Source organism: Mauremys reevesii, linkage group 8 (assembly GCF_016161935.1).
Source record: "Mauremys reevesii isolate NIE-2019 linkage group 8, ASM1616193v1, whole genome shotgun sequence".
Classification (NCBI taxonomy): Eukaryota; Metazoa; Chordata; order Testudines; family Geoemydidae; genus Mauremys; species Mauremys reevesii.
Genome location: NC_052630.1, coordinates 64,930,679 through 64,947,227, shown reverse-complemented (window position 1 = coordinate 64,947,227; position 16,549 = coordinate 64,930,679). Strand labels below are relative to the sequence as shown.

At 40.9% G+C, this 16,549-nt stretch overlaps 1 protein-coding gene across 1 annotated transcript in view; it reads right to left on the bottom strand.

Annotated features, from left to right (window-relative positions):
• The window catches only part of CRB1 (crumbs cell polarity complex component 1), a 120,862-nt gene extending 106,794 nt beyond the window's left edge, over positions 1-14,068 (bottom strand). The window contains exons 1-3 of the mRNA XM_039483413.1: positions 13,949-14,068; positions 13,108-13,158; positions 6,541-7,113 (exon numbers count right to left, since the gene is read on the bottom strand). Of these exons, the coding sequence (XP_039339347.1) occupies positions 6,541-7,113; positions 13,108-13,158; positions 13,949-13,982 (658 nt within the window). The 5' untranslated portion in view covers positions 13,983-14,068. The remainder of the gene's footprint in view (positions 1-6,540; positions 7,114-13,107; positions 13,159-13,948) is intronic.
• Between the last annotated feature and the right edge of the window lie 2,481 nt (positions 14,069-16,549).

Sequence of the window (16,549 nt, the reverse complement as noted above, 5' to 3'; positions counted from 1 at the left end):
TTGGACTATTTTTGCACTAAAAAAATCCTGTTTGGTTTGTAAATGAGAATTTCCCAGCTAGTAGGCCATAATATATTTTAAAGCACCATTATAATCTGAAAGATTGCCCTACAGAAATAGCAATGTGGGGTTCCATGTCTGAATCAATTACTTATCATATTTACTCAATTAATAATACTGCTGATCATGGCATCCAGGTTATTCTTCTGTAGCTGTGTTGTTACTGCAGTATTAGTAGCAATAAACCGTGATTTTCCCTCCCCTTCATTTAAAGTAAGGAGCTATGTCTGAAGATTCACAGGGTAGGAAAGCTGGCATTTTTACAGTTTCTTTGCAGAGTAGAAACATACATTTTTTTAGTTTCTATATCAAGTATCATTTAACAATTAAAATTGCCTACATTGACATATCTGGCCAAATTATGCTGTCAATCAGTCCACGTGTATCCAGGCTTAACTCTTTGGAGTTACTCAAGATTTATGCTGGGGTTGATACTGTTTATCCATAGATACAAAGTATATGTTTTGTAATATCTGTACAGAACCTGGCACAATGGATAGGTTCTCATTTAATTGAATTGAATAAAATGAAAGGTTCTCAATTGGCTGTAAATAATTTCCAGTTTTAAAATAACTATGTATTTACAGATAGTGTACATGATACACTGAGTGATATGTACACTTTGATTAAGAGTATTTTTCCCAAACCTTTAGGCTGCTTGTGTTAGACTCTATATGACTTGGTTGCTGACTTAATTAGGCCAAAAACAAATGCAGCACGTTTGTAAAATTCTGTATTACAGCTGGAGCTATCACAATAAATTAGAATAAACCTTGAAAAATGGGATCTTTCAATATAGTTGTAGTAGTAAATGCTAACACTGATGGTTTAAAATGTTCTTTAAAAACATACTGGTACATAAAATAACTAGGATTATTATCAGAGGTTGTTGAAGTATATTTTCTAAAAATATGATAGGTCATGTCTTCAATGTATGCAAAACAACAATATTCTGAGGCTTCATTGCTTCAATTAACTACTGATTTCAGAGGGAGTTTTGCATATGTAAGGAGTGTAGCATTAGGTCCTACAACTGGAACATTTTGTGGTAATGTGCATTTCATCCAGATACAGCAAGGAACTCCTCCATGGTTGCTGCCCTATGAATAATTGAGCTTGTAAAAAATGTTTGCAGAACTATGTCTAGTGATCATAAATCTGCCAGAGCTCATTAACAGCTTGCTCCAAACACTGGAAACCATGTGACAAAATGAAACTAGTGCAAAAAAGTCTCACTTCAACCAGATTTAAAATTACAGGCCAGAGGACAGCCTGATTATTAACACAAGAACATTGGCTTTGCTACATTGGGTCATGCCTTTGGTCCATTAACTCCAGTGACCAGGTGCTTCAGAAACTCCTCTCCCACTTCAATGTAGCTACCCAATGTGATGTGATATGCTATGCATTGTGAGGCTGACATCCAGAAGCACGACATTTTAAGAACAAGAAAAGAAAGATATGTACCTGAGTTTAACTGTAATGCTGCCCTAAATATGGTAAAAAGACAATTAAAATAAAACCGCACCTACAGAAATCTCCATTCATATTGTACAGGCCTAACCCTTAAAAGAAAAGACATTCAGCCCTTGATCCAGCAAAACATTTAAGCCCGTGTTTAACTTCAGTGTACTTGAGTAGTCTGAATTGAAATTATTGGGATGGCTCACACATTTTAAGTTAATCACATGCATAAGTGCTCTGCAGAACCAGGCCCATTATTCATCCTGTTCTTAGCTAATTAAAAAAACTCAACACAAATATTCATCTGTGTGCACAGCCCCAGTGAGGAGAGAGGGAGGGCAGAAGATGATAAATATTTAGTGGGGCTTTATAAAGCATTACACTGGGTGCTCAGAGTTAGGCACCTAAGTCCCTATTTAAGCACATAAGTGAGCTGATTTTTTTCAGAGGTGCTGAGTGCTCCCGTTCTGATTTGAGTGGGAGCTGTATGGGTTCTCAGCACCTCTGAAACTGGATCAGGTCACGTAGCCAGGTGCTTGACAACAGGCACCCAAGTTTGAAAACTTTGGCCTTTAAATTGCATTTTGCCCAAGCATGGCAGGGGTGAAAGAATGGTCAGACATTATAAACTGACTTGTATGGAGGAGTACAACTGCCCCGTGCTGGATGGACTATGTCAGCCCTCCTGTAGCATACCGTATCTCCTGTGTAAGTATCTTACCTTCTAGTGACTAGCTTGAAAAGTGGATTCTGCCTCTTGTGCCACTGAAAATTAAGAGAAAACTCTTGTCTCAAACAGAGGAGTTCTATGTCTTTGCAGCAGTTGGTCATTATCCATACTGCACATATATCTATATTTGCTAGCAATCATAGTGTCAATACATGTGTGCAATCAGAGCATTACAAGTGAATAACTTAGTGCATCATAGCTGCAATGCCCTGACACAACAGGGAAGGAGGATGGAGTTTTAAAAAGCTACTTTAAATACTGGCCTGGCATGTCCACTACTGCTGGAAATACTACATCAGTGCAAAAAGGCAGAGTGAAGGAGGTGAGGACATAGTTTGGGGCATGCAATAATATCCTCACATTGTGCCGGAGTCATCTCAAGTATAATTCTACTGTAGTAAATGGAATTGCACCTAGGATGAATTTGGCCTATTAGATCTATTTTATCTGTTGCCAAGTGCAATCAAAATGGCCTTTTCTGTTGTCTCTGAATAGGATTTATTTTTGGAACTGCAGTATACATATTTGATAATTTACACTTAAATGTTTGCCTACTGGCAATGGGAGATTGGTTTCAACTGTGTGCAGTAAGAAGATAAATGTGACCGGCTATCAGCAAGGAGCAGACTCTTATACCATGCTCTGTTTGCTTAAGTGAAATGAAAGTGTAATTCAGTACAATGGAGAAATATTGCATTTTGCCAGCATATCCAGGAAAGGTTTGACAAAATAATTGAGTTTCATTATTTAACAGCTGTATGACACGTCTTCTACATAATTTCACACATGCAGTGCATTATCATAGTAAACTAGAGATTTCATGCTAAATTTTCCATTCTTCAGCTCTTCAGACAGTCTAACCTCTCCCATTTGTGTAAGAATGATGTGAGAGATTTCTCAGCTATTTTAGAAATTGCATGCAACATAGCAATCACACAAAGTAGCAGTGAAAGCCCGTGAAACTGGTAGCAACTAAAGCCAGTCACTCCAGCATTTGGTTAACATTACTGCTGTAGATTTACTGTGCATTCTCCACCTATGTATCAAAAGTTATAACCTCTTTAACATCCTAGGGAAATGAGATGAGGTTGGATGACTTCCCACTGTGATTCATGGTGTCAGGCCAGGATAATAACAGTTGGCAAGATCCTCTGACAGAGTAAATGAGGATTTTTATTACCAGTGGGGACACCTCAGGGCTTTCATCCAATAATCCCTCTGGCTTATGCGTTTAACACAACTCACAGCAAGGTGCAGAAAATAACAAAAACGGCTTCTGATAAATCATTTGGTTAAGTAGGCTTTAAAAGCTGGTAGTTTAATGCTGAAGGAACAGTCAACTACTCCTTTTATAGAATTATTGTTATTAGCCTCATTGCTGCTGGAAGCCATGGCTGAGCTGTACATCAAAACAGTGCAATTTCTTCTGCTTTGTATACGAAACCTCTTTTCCTTCCTTGGCTTCCACCTCTTTCTTCCACCTCTTAACTCTTGTATTGTACTGATTGCAAGGGGAGAGGGTCCCAGAGCTGCACTGCAGCCTGAGCCTGAATGCCTACACCACAATTAAACAGCCCCTTAGCCTGAGCCCCCTGGCACAGGCCAGTCGCAGGTTTTTAATTGCAGTGTAGACATCATCTGAATGATAGTCCTTGATTTTGGGGAGAGCAGAGACTTAGTTTGGGAAACAGCAGAGCTCTGAGATAAAAGGAGTCTGACTCCAGCAGAGTGCACTTCCTCCAATCTGTGTTGGTCTAATTTTTTGCTTCTCTCCCCATTTTTTTTCCTCTTTATTATGTGTCTCTCCCCCCATAAAGTATATCCTTTTTGCTTCAAGCAGATCTCCTTTGCTATAGATCCAGCCCTGGATCGAGCTAATAGCACAGGTTAAACAACTACAGCTTCCTGAGTACAACAGGAGGTCTGGGTCAAGTCTGATCATTTCAGAGTAGCCATGCTGCTTGCTAATAGGTTTTTTCTTTCTTTCTCCTCTTCAGCTTTCCCCTAGTTCTGTAGTTTTCACATCCCTTGGCCTGGGATGAGACACCCACTGGTAGCAGCAGGGTGGCAGGAAGGCAACAAGCTTCCTTCAAATAACATTCTCTGCACATGAAGGATATTAACAGAGGGCTGGCTTCCAAATGAATTCTGTGTCAGCAACAGAAATCTGCTTTTACCTTCTGACTTCTCCTCCCTTGTGGAGTCTTTTGGATGGGGTTTAAAACCACATCTTTTATTTCTTATTCATTTGAATCGCTTGAAGCAACTATTATAATTTTTTATACTGTCTAGTGTTTTCCCCCTTACCTCACTACAGATCAGCCATTAAAACTTGTTAGCTGCTTTTTTTTATTAGCTTGATAGTGCTAACCCTCCCCCCATGCCATCCAAGAACAGAAATCTGCATTCTATGAGACTGTTTATTACACAAAATCAGAATGCCGACTAAAGCAATGACCTGGAACCATGAAAGTGCTTCCCCATAGAGTGAATTACATGATAAGCAAGAAAACAAACCACACTTGATTATTTAAGGACACACATTCCTGAAAAATGTTGCTGTATGTAATGGCATTACTTCAAAATGCTGTGCTGGAACCCAACAGCGTTGTGGGGGGGAGGGGGGGTTGTTTTTGTTTTTCTTTCCTTGTGGCTTTGTTATCTAACTCCATGTAGTCTTTAAGATGTCAAATGAAATCCAATTAGATAATGGAGTTTATTGATTTTAGTTTTTCAATAAGATTAACAATAAAGCCAAATTTTTCAGGCACTGGAGCTAAACAGCAAATACAAAAAAGTGTGTTCAGACACAGAATGTGCAACGAATGTGGGTTTTGTAGACACTATGAATGCACATTTTTGTTTGGTAGGTTTCAAAGTGAAAGGATGAAAGTTTGGCTCTAAATAGCTATTTTTCTTCAAAGGTAAAAGACTTTTTCCCCTAGTCCTTCAGAGAGAACTTCTTCTAGCTTGATGCTTTATCACAGTGATCTTCCTTTTAAACCTATGTAATCATCTATCATAGTTCTAAGGCGCTTAACCCGCACTGAGGTGCTATGACACCAGGGCAATATCTGATCAAGTGGACCCATTGTTAATAGTCTTAACTCAGAGATAGAAGGTGCCAGCAAAGGCTGCGTAAGCTGCCTCTCCAACAGTCTTAACCAACAGCAGCTTGAAGAATGAGGAACTGAACATGGGTAATGAATCTAGGTCTCTTGCATGGCTGAATGTAATGCTAACTACCATTTGGACAAATGTCCATGCTTCTGAAGTGCACTGTCTAAATATAAAATGTCTGCATCACTTAAAAGGTCAACCTGACTACTTATGAGAGGAGAGTGAAAATGCATTTTAGAATACATGGACCCACTGAACAACTGTTCCCAATTTCCATGCTGGAGGGAACTTTCTGAGCTTTGTGTTCCATTCAGAATCTTTCCCATGGTTTTGAGGAAGGGTGTTTGACTGGGGAGTCAGCCACGTAACAGGTTGCAAGTGCTTGGTTAAGAAGTGGTGCAGGAAAATGAGTGGTAGGGGAAACTGTTGATCAGTATGTTGCATAGACTAAAAGAGACCATAGAAAGAAACTAGAAGTAAACAATATGAAGGGTAAAGTCATGTACAGGGCAGTATGTGAGAGTGATTGACTGAAAAATCAAGTGGACATGTAGGTCCAATAAAGTGGAGAAGGAGAAAGATGACTTTGAGCTGGAAAGGGGATGGAGAGAAGGAAAGAAAGATTGAATCAAGCATTTGAAAAAAGTCTGAAAAAGAAACTCAGCAGAGGAGGAAGTGAGAGAGAATGGGCTGTGAAGGCAGAAGAAAAGGATCCTGAAAAGCAAATGCAAAGGCCAAAGAGCATTGCCTGCCATGCTCGGCAAATAAATCCAGTCCAGGGGATCTCAGTCTGAAGTTTTGAAACATTCTGTGCCTGAAGATATAATATACCTGATTTTATTTGATTAGCGAAATGCATGGTGTAGCATTCTGAGCACATCCAGTTTAAGTTGCTTTAAGAGGACAGTTACTCAAAATTTGTGAAGTAGATTCATCTTTGTCAAATGTTCTGTAGATTTTGTGTAATATGAAACTTCCTGAATCCTTCCATCTCTAGCACCAGTAGCTAAACCTCATGTGATAACTCATAAAGCAGCAGCACTCAGCAGAGAACTTGATCTGACTGTTATGAAAATGTGAGTAAATAGTAAGAAAGATATCTTGGAACATAAACTAAACTTGCTCTGCATGTCAAAATAAAAAAAGATGTTTTTAATAGAGCTTACCCATATACTCAGCTGGGCAGATGCAGTCATACTTGCCTATCTGGTTCAGACATGTAGCCCCATTCAAGCAGGGATCTGAATCACATTCATTTACTTCCAGGTCACAGTGCTTGCCTTGATAGCCTGGGACACAGTAGCAGGAGTACCCGTCAATTCCTTCCCTGCACAATGCTCCATTGTGGCATGGATTAGAAATGCACACATTGAAGTAAGTCTCACACAGCATGCCCGTGTATCCTGCACTACAAACACAGGTAGGGCCTGCCAGGCCATTCTGACAAGTGCCTCCATGTCTACAAGGGTTTGTGTCACAGAGGCTGATGGCTGTTTCACAGGTAGTTCCAGTGTGGCATTCACAAGTAAAGCTGAGGTTTCCTGCAGTGCTTAAACAGGTAGCATTTTGAAGACAAGGGTTTGAGGCGCAAGGATCATCAGTTTTATTGCAGTCTTTCCCCAAAATATCAACTCTGTCTGCACAGCGGCAGGAATCGTCCTTAGCAGCAGCATCACATGTAGAGTTCTTTTGGCAAGAGTTTGACAGGCACCTGGAATCATTTCTTATGCTAAGTGACTCTAGGAAGGAAACACAAAAATTACTGAGAAACTTCCAGAGCAGTTTAAATAAATAAGAAAGAACTACAAATCTTAGTATCATGTTTTAAACGCCAACTCTCTCCTGTAATTTTTCACTGTTGAAAAGAAAATAGAGTTGGGGGAGGAGGTGGCAATGAATTCTTCAATACAAAAAACAATACCACAGCATGAACAGAGTATAATTTCCTATTACCCATCCCTTCCAGAGACCATTGGCAGCAGCAGCACGATTTGCAAACTCACCGCCTAATACCAATAACACAATGCTGACCCAACCATCAGTGAACATTAGTACAGTCAGCCAGTGGTTTGGAATGCATGTGATGTGGAAGACTGGATCCTAAATTGATTTTATTAGGAGGGATAATAGTCTTGCATGTATACAGCATCTTTCATAAGAACAGCCACACTGGGTCAGACCAAAGGTCCATTTAGTCCTGTCTTCCAATAATGGCCAATGCCAGCTGCTTCAGAGAAAGAGAACAGAGCGGGTAATCAAGTGATCCTTCCCCTGTCACCCATCTCAAAGGATCCCAATGTGTTTTAATAAACTGATACACAAAGAGATACCTTCATCCACCACTAGATGCAGCCACTTGTGAGGGAGAAGGGAGACATGGCAATTATTTAACTGAACACAGCATCAGTTCAGGGCAACAAGTGAAGAATACTTTATCCAATTGAAACAGCACAAAGAATTTAGGTATACAGAAATTTAGCTGAATTACCTGGGTTAATACTCTCTTCTTACAGAGTGCTATGTGATCTTTCTTGCTCATTAATAGTCAGGACTTAAAGACCCCTGTCTTCCAAAATGAAACAGCTCATTGACCCTATCATCACAAGGCATTACTTCAGGACCAATTCAGAGGAAAGAATACCACCCAGGGAATCGTCAGCACCACTTCCTGCAGCACCTTGGAGTTCTCTCATTCAGGTCTGATCTGACTCACCCTCTGCTTGGTTTTTAAGGTCTGAGAGGATCAATGAAGAGATGTCAGAGATGATCCTGTTGCTGCAGGATGTCTGTTACCCTTGGCCTCAGTTCAGCAAAACACTTAAGCACATGTTTAAGTTCATCCCTAGCCAGCAAAGCACGTAAGCCTGTCCCTAGGTGCTTTGTTGAACAGGGATGGACTGCTGACTCAGGGCCTGAGGAAGCAATTCTGTGATTGCCTCCTACTAAACCAGTAGGCAATCCTAACATAGACTTACAATAATGGATCAAATGTCACAACCAATCATGACGAATGAGGAGGAGGGGTGGTTAGTTATTGACACACAGCCCATGAAAGAAAATAGAAGATGTAGAAATAATGTTAAAAGATTAAAATGTGTATAATGTTTAAACTGTTACTAGATTAGTTTTATCCAGTGCAGCTTTTTTTGTAACCAATTGCCACCATGCTATGAACAAATACTGTAATGTCTAGTGAACATTTGAGTAGAACAGAACTTCTTCAGTGAGGACAATATAGTACCCCTGGAACTGTGCATCATTCTGGAGTCAGAATAAAAGCAGTAAAGCTATTTAAATAAAAAAAAAGTATACTACTGGAGGGGAAAATCCATATTTATACAACAGAAAAAAAGATGCTGTCACATCTTGGCTGAGAAGCTACTAAATAAAGCTGAAAGAGGCTAATGAGTCAAGAGACAAAAGATGCATGTGTGCTGGAGAATGCATATTATATTAAACAATCTGTGTTCCAGTCCTGGTCTGAATACATCATTAGTCTTTTTTTTTCCCTTTCAATTTTTGCTCTGGAGCCCTGTTTTAGAAGTAGGCAGTATACATTTATTGTATTGTAGCTCTTGATAATGAATGGTAGAACGTTATATTTAATAATATGCTGTTCCTTGTATGTGGGTGAGCTATCCCTTTAAAGGGAATTCAGGCTCAGCTATCACCTGTCTCTAATTTCTTCCTGGGTCTTGGGACTGACAGTCCAGAGAGCAGGTGACTGAGAGGCAGCCTGCTCAGGGGGTGGGGTAGATGGTATTGGTAGGAGAAGCAATGAGCTGGGAGGCTCATCAATAACTGGGCTGTGGAGATAGATCAGTGATAATTATCTCACTGTTGAGAGATTCCTGGGGAAGAATAATGGCAGGCTGGGGAAATGCACCAAGAACCAAGGGAGTTTCTTGTAGAAAGGGAGCCAAGAACAGAGCCTGTGAGGGAACTGGCTTTGAATGCCCGAGGAAGGGATTGGCAGTGTAGGAAGTGAGGCAGTGTGAGGTGTTAGTGAATGAGACAGCCACTTCACTCTTAGGGTCCCTAGACTGGAATCGAGGGAAAAGGAGAGCTGAGGTTCCCTGACACCTCAACTGTCCCACCTGCAAAGTGTGAGCTGGCAGTCAATCCAGCGAGAGATCTGCCACTGATGGGAGGTGGACTATTTGCAGAGCCCTGTAGATAAAAAAAAAAAAAAAATTTAGCCTGGGAAGGCAATGGAACAGTAGTCAGCCTGTAATACAAAAGACTTGGAACTGAGACTGAGATGGAAGGAGTAGGGCTGTTCATCTGGGGAGACCAAAAGACCAATGAGGCCAGTCACAGAAGACAAAAGGGCTTGTACAGTGTTTTGGTTTTTTGGTGGTTTGAGGGAGGGTTCAAGAGGCCTTATTTGGTTTCGACTCCCTCGTTTTGTTCTGCAAGTAGTGGACTTTTGCTGTGGCCAGAGGGACAAAGCCTCAGATAATCTTACCAGAAAAGCATGCCTATAGTAGGAACTATGGCAGAGTGACACATCTGGAGATCAGAGAGGTGAGCTGTGCCTCCTCATGTGGCCGCCTCTTTATGAGACGTGCCGAGGAGCTCTGGATATTTGTGAAAATAAAATATACCAATTTGGAGGGTGGGTCCCACATACCCAGGGATGGATATATTTATTGACTCAAAGGCCTAATTATTATCTGATGAAACAAGTAGCCTGTGTGTGCATATTACATTATAGTCCTCAATACCATATTAACAATAATTCCATGATTCGACCAAAACCAGTAGTGGCCTTTAAGGTATCCTGCAAATGAAAAACATGTGTCTTTATGCCTTTTTGTTTCTTTATGATGTATAAAGAAGACCTGAAAAGGGTTTTGGTTTTGCTTCTTAATATGTGGCTGAGGGCGGGGGGGGAAACAGTTTTCTCCCCTCCCACTGTCTCCTGCCTAGAATAGAATCTGAGATGGGAAGGAATTTTTTATGGAGGCATTGGTTATGATACCATAGTGAAGGTTGACTTTTGCTCTTCTAGAAGGATTTCAGCCTCAGTTATGAACATGAGGGCGGGGGGGAAGCAGATCCTCCCAAACTTACTTGAGTATAGAATTCATTATCTGAGAATTTACAAGTAAACCTGTTAATTAGTTTGTTAGAGTTAATGAAGCTGGCTCCTTTAAGAAAACTAGCACCTATGTTTGGCACTTCTGAGGACCATATGATCTTAATGCATTCTTCAAACTGTTTATAAAGTTACATTAATTGAAATTGTATGATTAGGATATCTGAAGAAATTAGGCTGTTTAAGTAATGAGCAGTTGTATCTAGCTCTGACTATACAACCTACAAGAGGGGTAGGTCAACAGCTCAGCTGGGGAGAGTCTCAGGGGGATGCTTCTGTCTGGTTTATGTCAGAGCAACATAAAGGACCCTTAGGGCCATAAAGAACTGGGCACTTTCTCTCTCTCTCATGTGCTTTGGATTTTAATCTGTATAGTCCCAAGGAGCACAGCAATCCTGGATGGAGATGCCATCATTGCTTAGGATGAGTACTTCCCTTTGGATGGCTTTGCAGACCAGAATCAAGAATTTGCATTAACAGGTTAGGCAGACTGGAGCTCCTGAAAGAATCTATGCACAATGGTCTGATGGCATCCTCTCCTGTTAAGAAGGTAGGCAGCTGGAGTCTTACCAAGCTGTAGCATTTGCACTGCTACCATCTTCCTGTAGCTCTCCTTGGGGCAGCACAGATCCGCATGGCCCCCCCTTGTGGTTCTTTGCCACAGTGTGTAGTCCATGATCTGGCTCCTAGTGTATTGTCCAATCACACTTTATTCTTCCTTTCCAGTTTCAATTTGACACACAGCAATGTTCTCTCTCTCTACAAGCTAGATTGGCACCTTGCTCTGAATAAGGGCCCCAGTAGCACAGCAGAGACCAGGCTGTGACTCAAAAAGGGTACATCTACACTACCTACCGATCTGGCGGATAGCGATGGATCTATCGGGGATCGATTTATTGCGTGTAGTGTAGATGCGATAAATCGATTCCCCGATCGCTCTCCTGTCAACTGCTGAACTCCAGCTCAGTGAGAGGAGGAAGCAAAGTCGATGGGGGGAGCTGCAGCAATCGACCCCGTGCTGTGAGGACGCGAGGTAAGTCAACTTCAGCTTCAGCTACCAGGTGTGCTGGTGACTGCATATGGGGTAGGGGAGAATAAGGTAAAGGGTCTACTTACTCCCCACCCACCTGTGCAGGATGTGACCTGTGGTGTGAGTAGCCCATACCCAGGAGAAAGGGCACATGGGTGCATAGGATGGCTCAGGTTGAGTGCTAAATGGAAGCCATCAGGAGAAAAATGTCTCAATTTAACTTAGTGGGAAAGGAGAATAGGGCAAGAGAAGAAACATTTAAATGTTTTTGGGAGCTAGATTTTGGCAGCTTTATATAGAGATAACCTTATGAGTCCTCGCATATTTTAAACTAAGCTCTGCAGAGAATGAGCCTTTTGCATTCTCAATGAATTAAGATCACTTGAGCAGTGACCTGCTCTGACAGAGATTCTTAAAATTAATGTTTAACATTAGAAAAATTCAAACAAAGCACTGATCACTTTAGACTGATTGACACATGAAGTAATTATCTGAGTCTCTTTAAAACATCACCATATTAATCTAATTACTAGAGAAATTAGTGCCAAACCTTTTACCCCATGGTTAAGACATTTTGATGTAAGTGAGATGCTTGGCGGTACACTTAATAGAAGATAGAATATATTGGAGACTCTGAATTTTCTACACTAAATACTTTGCAGTAAAGCTTGCCACCTACTGGTTATCACCCGTACTACTAGAAATGGTGTAAATAGTCTGTAACATTAATGAGATATAGCTAGAAGAAACTAACACATTTTAAGAGACTTTAGAAATAAAAGGGCCAGATCTTCACTCAGATAAGCTAGTGTAAGTCCACTGAAAAGTTAACAGGGTTGCACTTGTGTAATTGAGAGCATATGACCAATCAACACTGAAAAATGTATGATGTTCTCTCCTCTTAGAGATTTCTACCTCAGTGGCCAGAATCTATCCTTGTGATGTTACAAGACAATGTTATTTATGAGGCTATGAATGCACAGCCATGTTCACCTGAGGGCCAAATTTGTCCCTTCAAGTTTAAATCAACAGAACAATAACAGAGATGAAGATTCTGGGGTGGGATTTTCAGAAGTGACTTGGCACAGTTCTATGACTTTCAATGGGATTTGTGCTCCTAGGTTACTCAATGCTTTTGCTTTAGGGATCAGTTTCTTCTAACATCTGACCTATCCAGAGCTAGAGGCTTCATGGGTTTGGGGTTTTTTAAACATAAAAAAATCATAATTTTAAAAGGATAAAATTAACAGACACGAGTAAATGATTCCCTCAGTTCCGATTCTATTCAGGTCTTATTTAACAGTTCTTATCTTCCCCAAGTAAATGACTTCAGGCTCAAAGGGGAACAAACTCTGCCCCCCAATAAGTTGAATTACACATCCACCTTGTTCATAGATCACATGCTGGTTTCTTCCTTAACCTTCACCCAGCATCCCCTATGATTACTCATATATTGGTAAAGATTCCTCTGAACCCAGGTCGCTGTTGTCAACTGGGCTCCAATCCCAGCACTGACTCACTTGTCCAGCTGTGCACTGCACAATGCAACCTGCACTCCCAGTAGAAACACAGCTGTTAGTCAGCTTTGAGTAGTGACCTCACCTGTTACTATCTCTAGTAGGTTCCAGATTGTCAGATAAGAATGACTTTTGCCTGTGGAGAAGAAGGGGGATATGGTATAATCTCATCTTTGATTCCAGTTAGTCTCAGAATCTTTTCAAGGCTTGGGTTCAGCTCTTTCTGCAGCCCCACCTTGCCCAGAATGACTTTTTAATATACTGGCAAAAAATATTATCTTTGGTCACTGTTTCCATATGATAGGTGGATGGAGACTTGCCAGCATACAGAAGCACTAACCAGTTGCCTGAAGTTCCTTCCTCCTGATTCTTAGGTTCTTGTGCTTTGGCAAATCTTAGGCATGGATATGGATAATCTAGGGAATCAGGACAAAAGTTGCAGCTCTGAGTGCACACTGTTTTCTACCTCTCTCTCAGTACCCTGACTGGTTATGCTCCTAGTTCTGCCTAGTGTCTAGCATTGTTTTGCTAAAATGACTGTTTGCTGGAGACAGGCTGTTGAGATTGGGCTATTAGCATTTAAAATATACTAAAGCCTGTTTATACAATGCTTTTCATCCCCATATTTCACAGTGCTTTATGACAGGTGGTATGTATCGTTATCTCCATTTTATAGAAAGGCACTGATAATAAATGACTTGCTGAAAGTGGCAGGCTGAGTCAGCTGCAGAGTTGGGTTTGGAGCCCAAGTCAGGAGACTTGTCTTTTGTGCTTAGACCACAGCAGCACTTCATAATACTTTGCACTTCCACTGAGGATCTCAACACTAAATAAATGTAAATCACTTACTGGTAAGATGATTAGGTAAGAGCTTGTCTCCCCTTCCCCCACCTTTTATTTTTTTTAAAAAACACAAAAAGCCTTACAAGTGTAGGTAATAGTCAGAGAAGGAAAACACATCCTTTGGCCTGCAGAACTCTGCTGGGTTGTTTCTGATACATATACACAATCCCAAATAAATCCTTCAGGAAAGACTTGTTCTTTCTGAATACCTCTCCATAAGGTAGCTAAATACTGTAACTAATGGCAGGAGTTTTTACCAAATTTCAGTCACTAAAAGCCTAGTTTATCACATTCAGGTGAACTATTGTCAGGCCTGGACAGTGCTAACTAGTTCATTGTGGCCTGCAGATGCTTGTTGTTAGCAAACCCATTCCTCTTTTCCCCTCCCCTCTCTCCTGGAGAAGAGCCTGATCTTCACTGGAGCTTTCAGCACAGTTGTAGGGTCCTCTCATGTAATCAACAGACATTTTATGACCTTCTCAAAGCAGTTGGTGTATTTCCTAGGAGAAGAACTCCCCTGCAGAAGACAACTAGATCCTGGATACTCTTTAAAGTCATCAGCACTGACAAGCGCATGGTGCTTGGCAGGGGACTTAATTGGCTGCACATTCCCCTTTATTGAACACATAACTAGTGATTCACTTGTCTGCCAAATTAAAATCAGGAAGGTTAAATTATTGTGAGACTCACACTTAAGTAACAACCACACACACTAACAGAGGCAAGGGAGATGGAAGTGAAGACTAGCATTCTGTGCTTGCCCAGATATTTTGTTTCATGTTGAGCAGATCCAGCTGTGCATCACTATGCATAGTTCATCTGAGGGGAGCTCTATCCCCTAGTGTTGCCCAACACATTGTCAAAGGCTTGAATGTTTAGCCTTATGCCTGCCACTGAACTGCTAACATGTACTACTGTTCTTTGTCCTGCTGCAGCACACATGCGGGACCATTATTTGATAGCTGAGACTTCCAATTTTAACTGCCTTTAGCTATAACTTTTTAATTCCTTAATTATTAATCAAGTGGTATTGAGCAGGGATTATATTGGAGTAGGAGAAATGGAGTGCTGCTCCACTCAAGTTCCACCCACAATCCCTGCATATATGGGTTGGGATTTTTTGCTAATATGATCAGCAGCAGAATAATTAACTATGTTGACATGTGGAAAGTCCTCATTAGCTTTCAGAGACAATTGATTGAGATGAACACAGCACCATTGGCCTCTTAGAGCTACCATTTCAGTCTGTCAGGTGACAGCAAAAGTAGATGGCATTTATTCACCTTCAGAAGGTTTCCTTCACAACCTGATAAGGCTGGCAGAGAAATGCTGGTACAACAAAATCCTGAGTAACTGCTCAGTCCTGTCCCTGGGGTTTGGAGTCAGAACATTTATTGTTCATTTCTTGTTTAAACAAATCTGTCACTGAGATTATAACATAAATTTATGAGTTCCTGTCACTGAAATATCAAGTTCTCTGGTTCTAGTAAGGTTTTGAGAGAATTAGCATTTAAGTGGATGTCTGCACATTGCTCAGAGTGCTTAGCACTGCATTGGAGAGTGCTTGGCTCTGGTACACCTAGACATATCTCAGTTTATCTGCAATGTTCCAGTGAAAATATGTGGTTCATAAATATGATGTGAGTTACTCCCTGGAAAAGACAGCCCTAGAAGGCTCTGACTGTGCATATGCATTAAACCTTGGGATGACATTGGTTGGTACTTAAGGAAGCGCCAGTGAACATGAGAATACAGATGCATAATATGGAAAACAGAGAGACAGGGATTGAATTGTCTCAGACATCTTTAGCATGAATTTGAAGGAAGGGATGTTATGGTTGGATCAGCCCATAGGGGGAGGAAAGCATGCCCAGGGAATAGATACAACACCAATAAAGCCCTAGGAACGTGTACTGATGGAATGGAATACCTCAAGAGATACAAGGCACCACCAAAACAACTTCATCCACTAGCATTGTCTAGGTCCAACCTCTACCTTCCCTCAGTCCTGCTCAAGTTCTCCTAAGTCGTATAGCTCTCACAATTACTGTTCTCTCCATTGTGCTCTCTCCCATTTCTATCTGTGTCCCATTCCTTCTTTCCCAATTGTGCTCCATCATTTAATACAATGAACAGTTTAATTACATTGCTGCTCTAAGTTTTCTCTGAAGACCAGACCAGTGCAGTGCTCAGGGACCTGATGAGAGCCATAGAAATGCCATCCCTGCTTTCCCCATGCTTCAGCCATTCCCTAAGACCTGACTTTCTTGGTCCAGATCCTGTGCACAATTTAGAATTAATACCTGATGTTTACTTATTTCCAAAATGAAACTAAGTACTGTACTTTAGAAGGTCTAAATGTGCTTCTGTCAAACAAGCAAGCACATGCCAGTGAGCCCTAGGAAGATACTAACAGTGTGGTCATAAAAGAGTTAAGATTAAGGGTCGCATGAATGTTTGCTTCAGTTGGGTTTCCAAAGCATCCTATCATGTTGTTATAGAAACCATTTGCAGGTTTAAATCTTGAATCAAGATTATTGCCATAGTAACCAGCACCACCAAAAAAAGTCAGTTATTCAAAACATTCAATTTCCATGGAAAAGGCTAATTTTGTTTTCAAATGTACTTGTATCGGCAGAAACAAAGAAACTAAATTAACAACATATTTACTGCAGCAGAAGCAC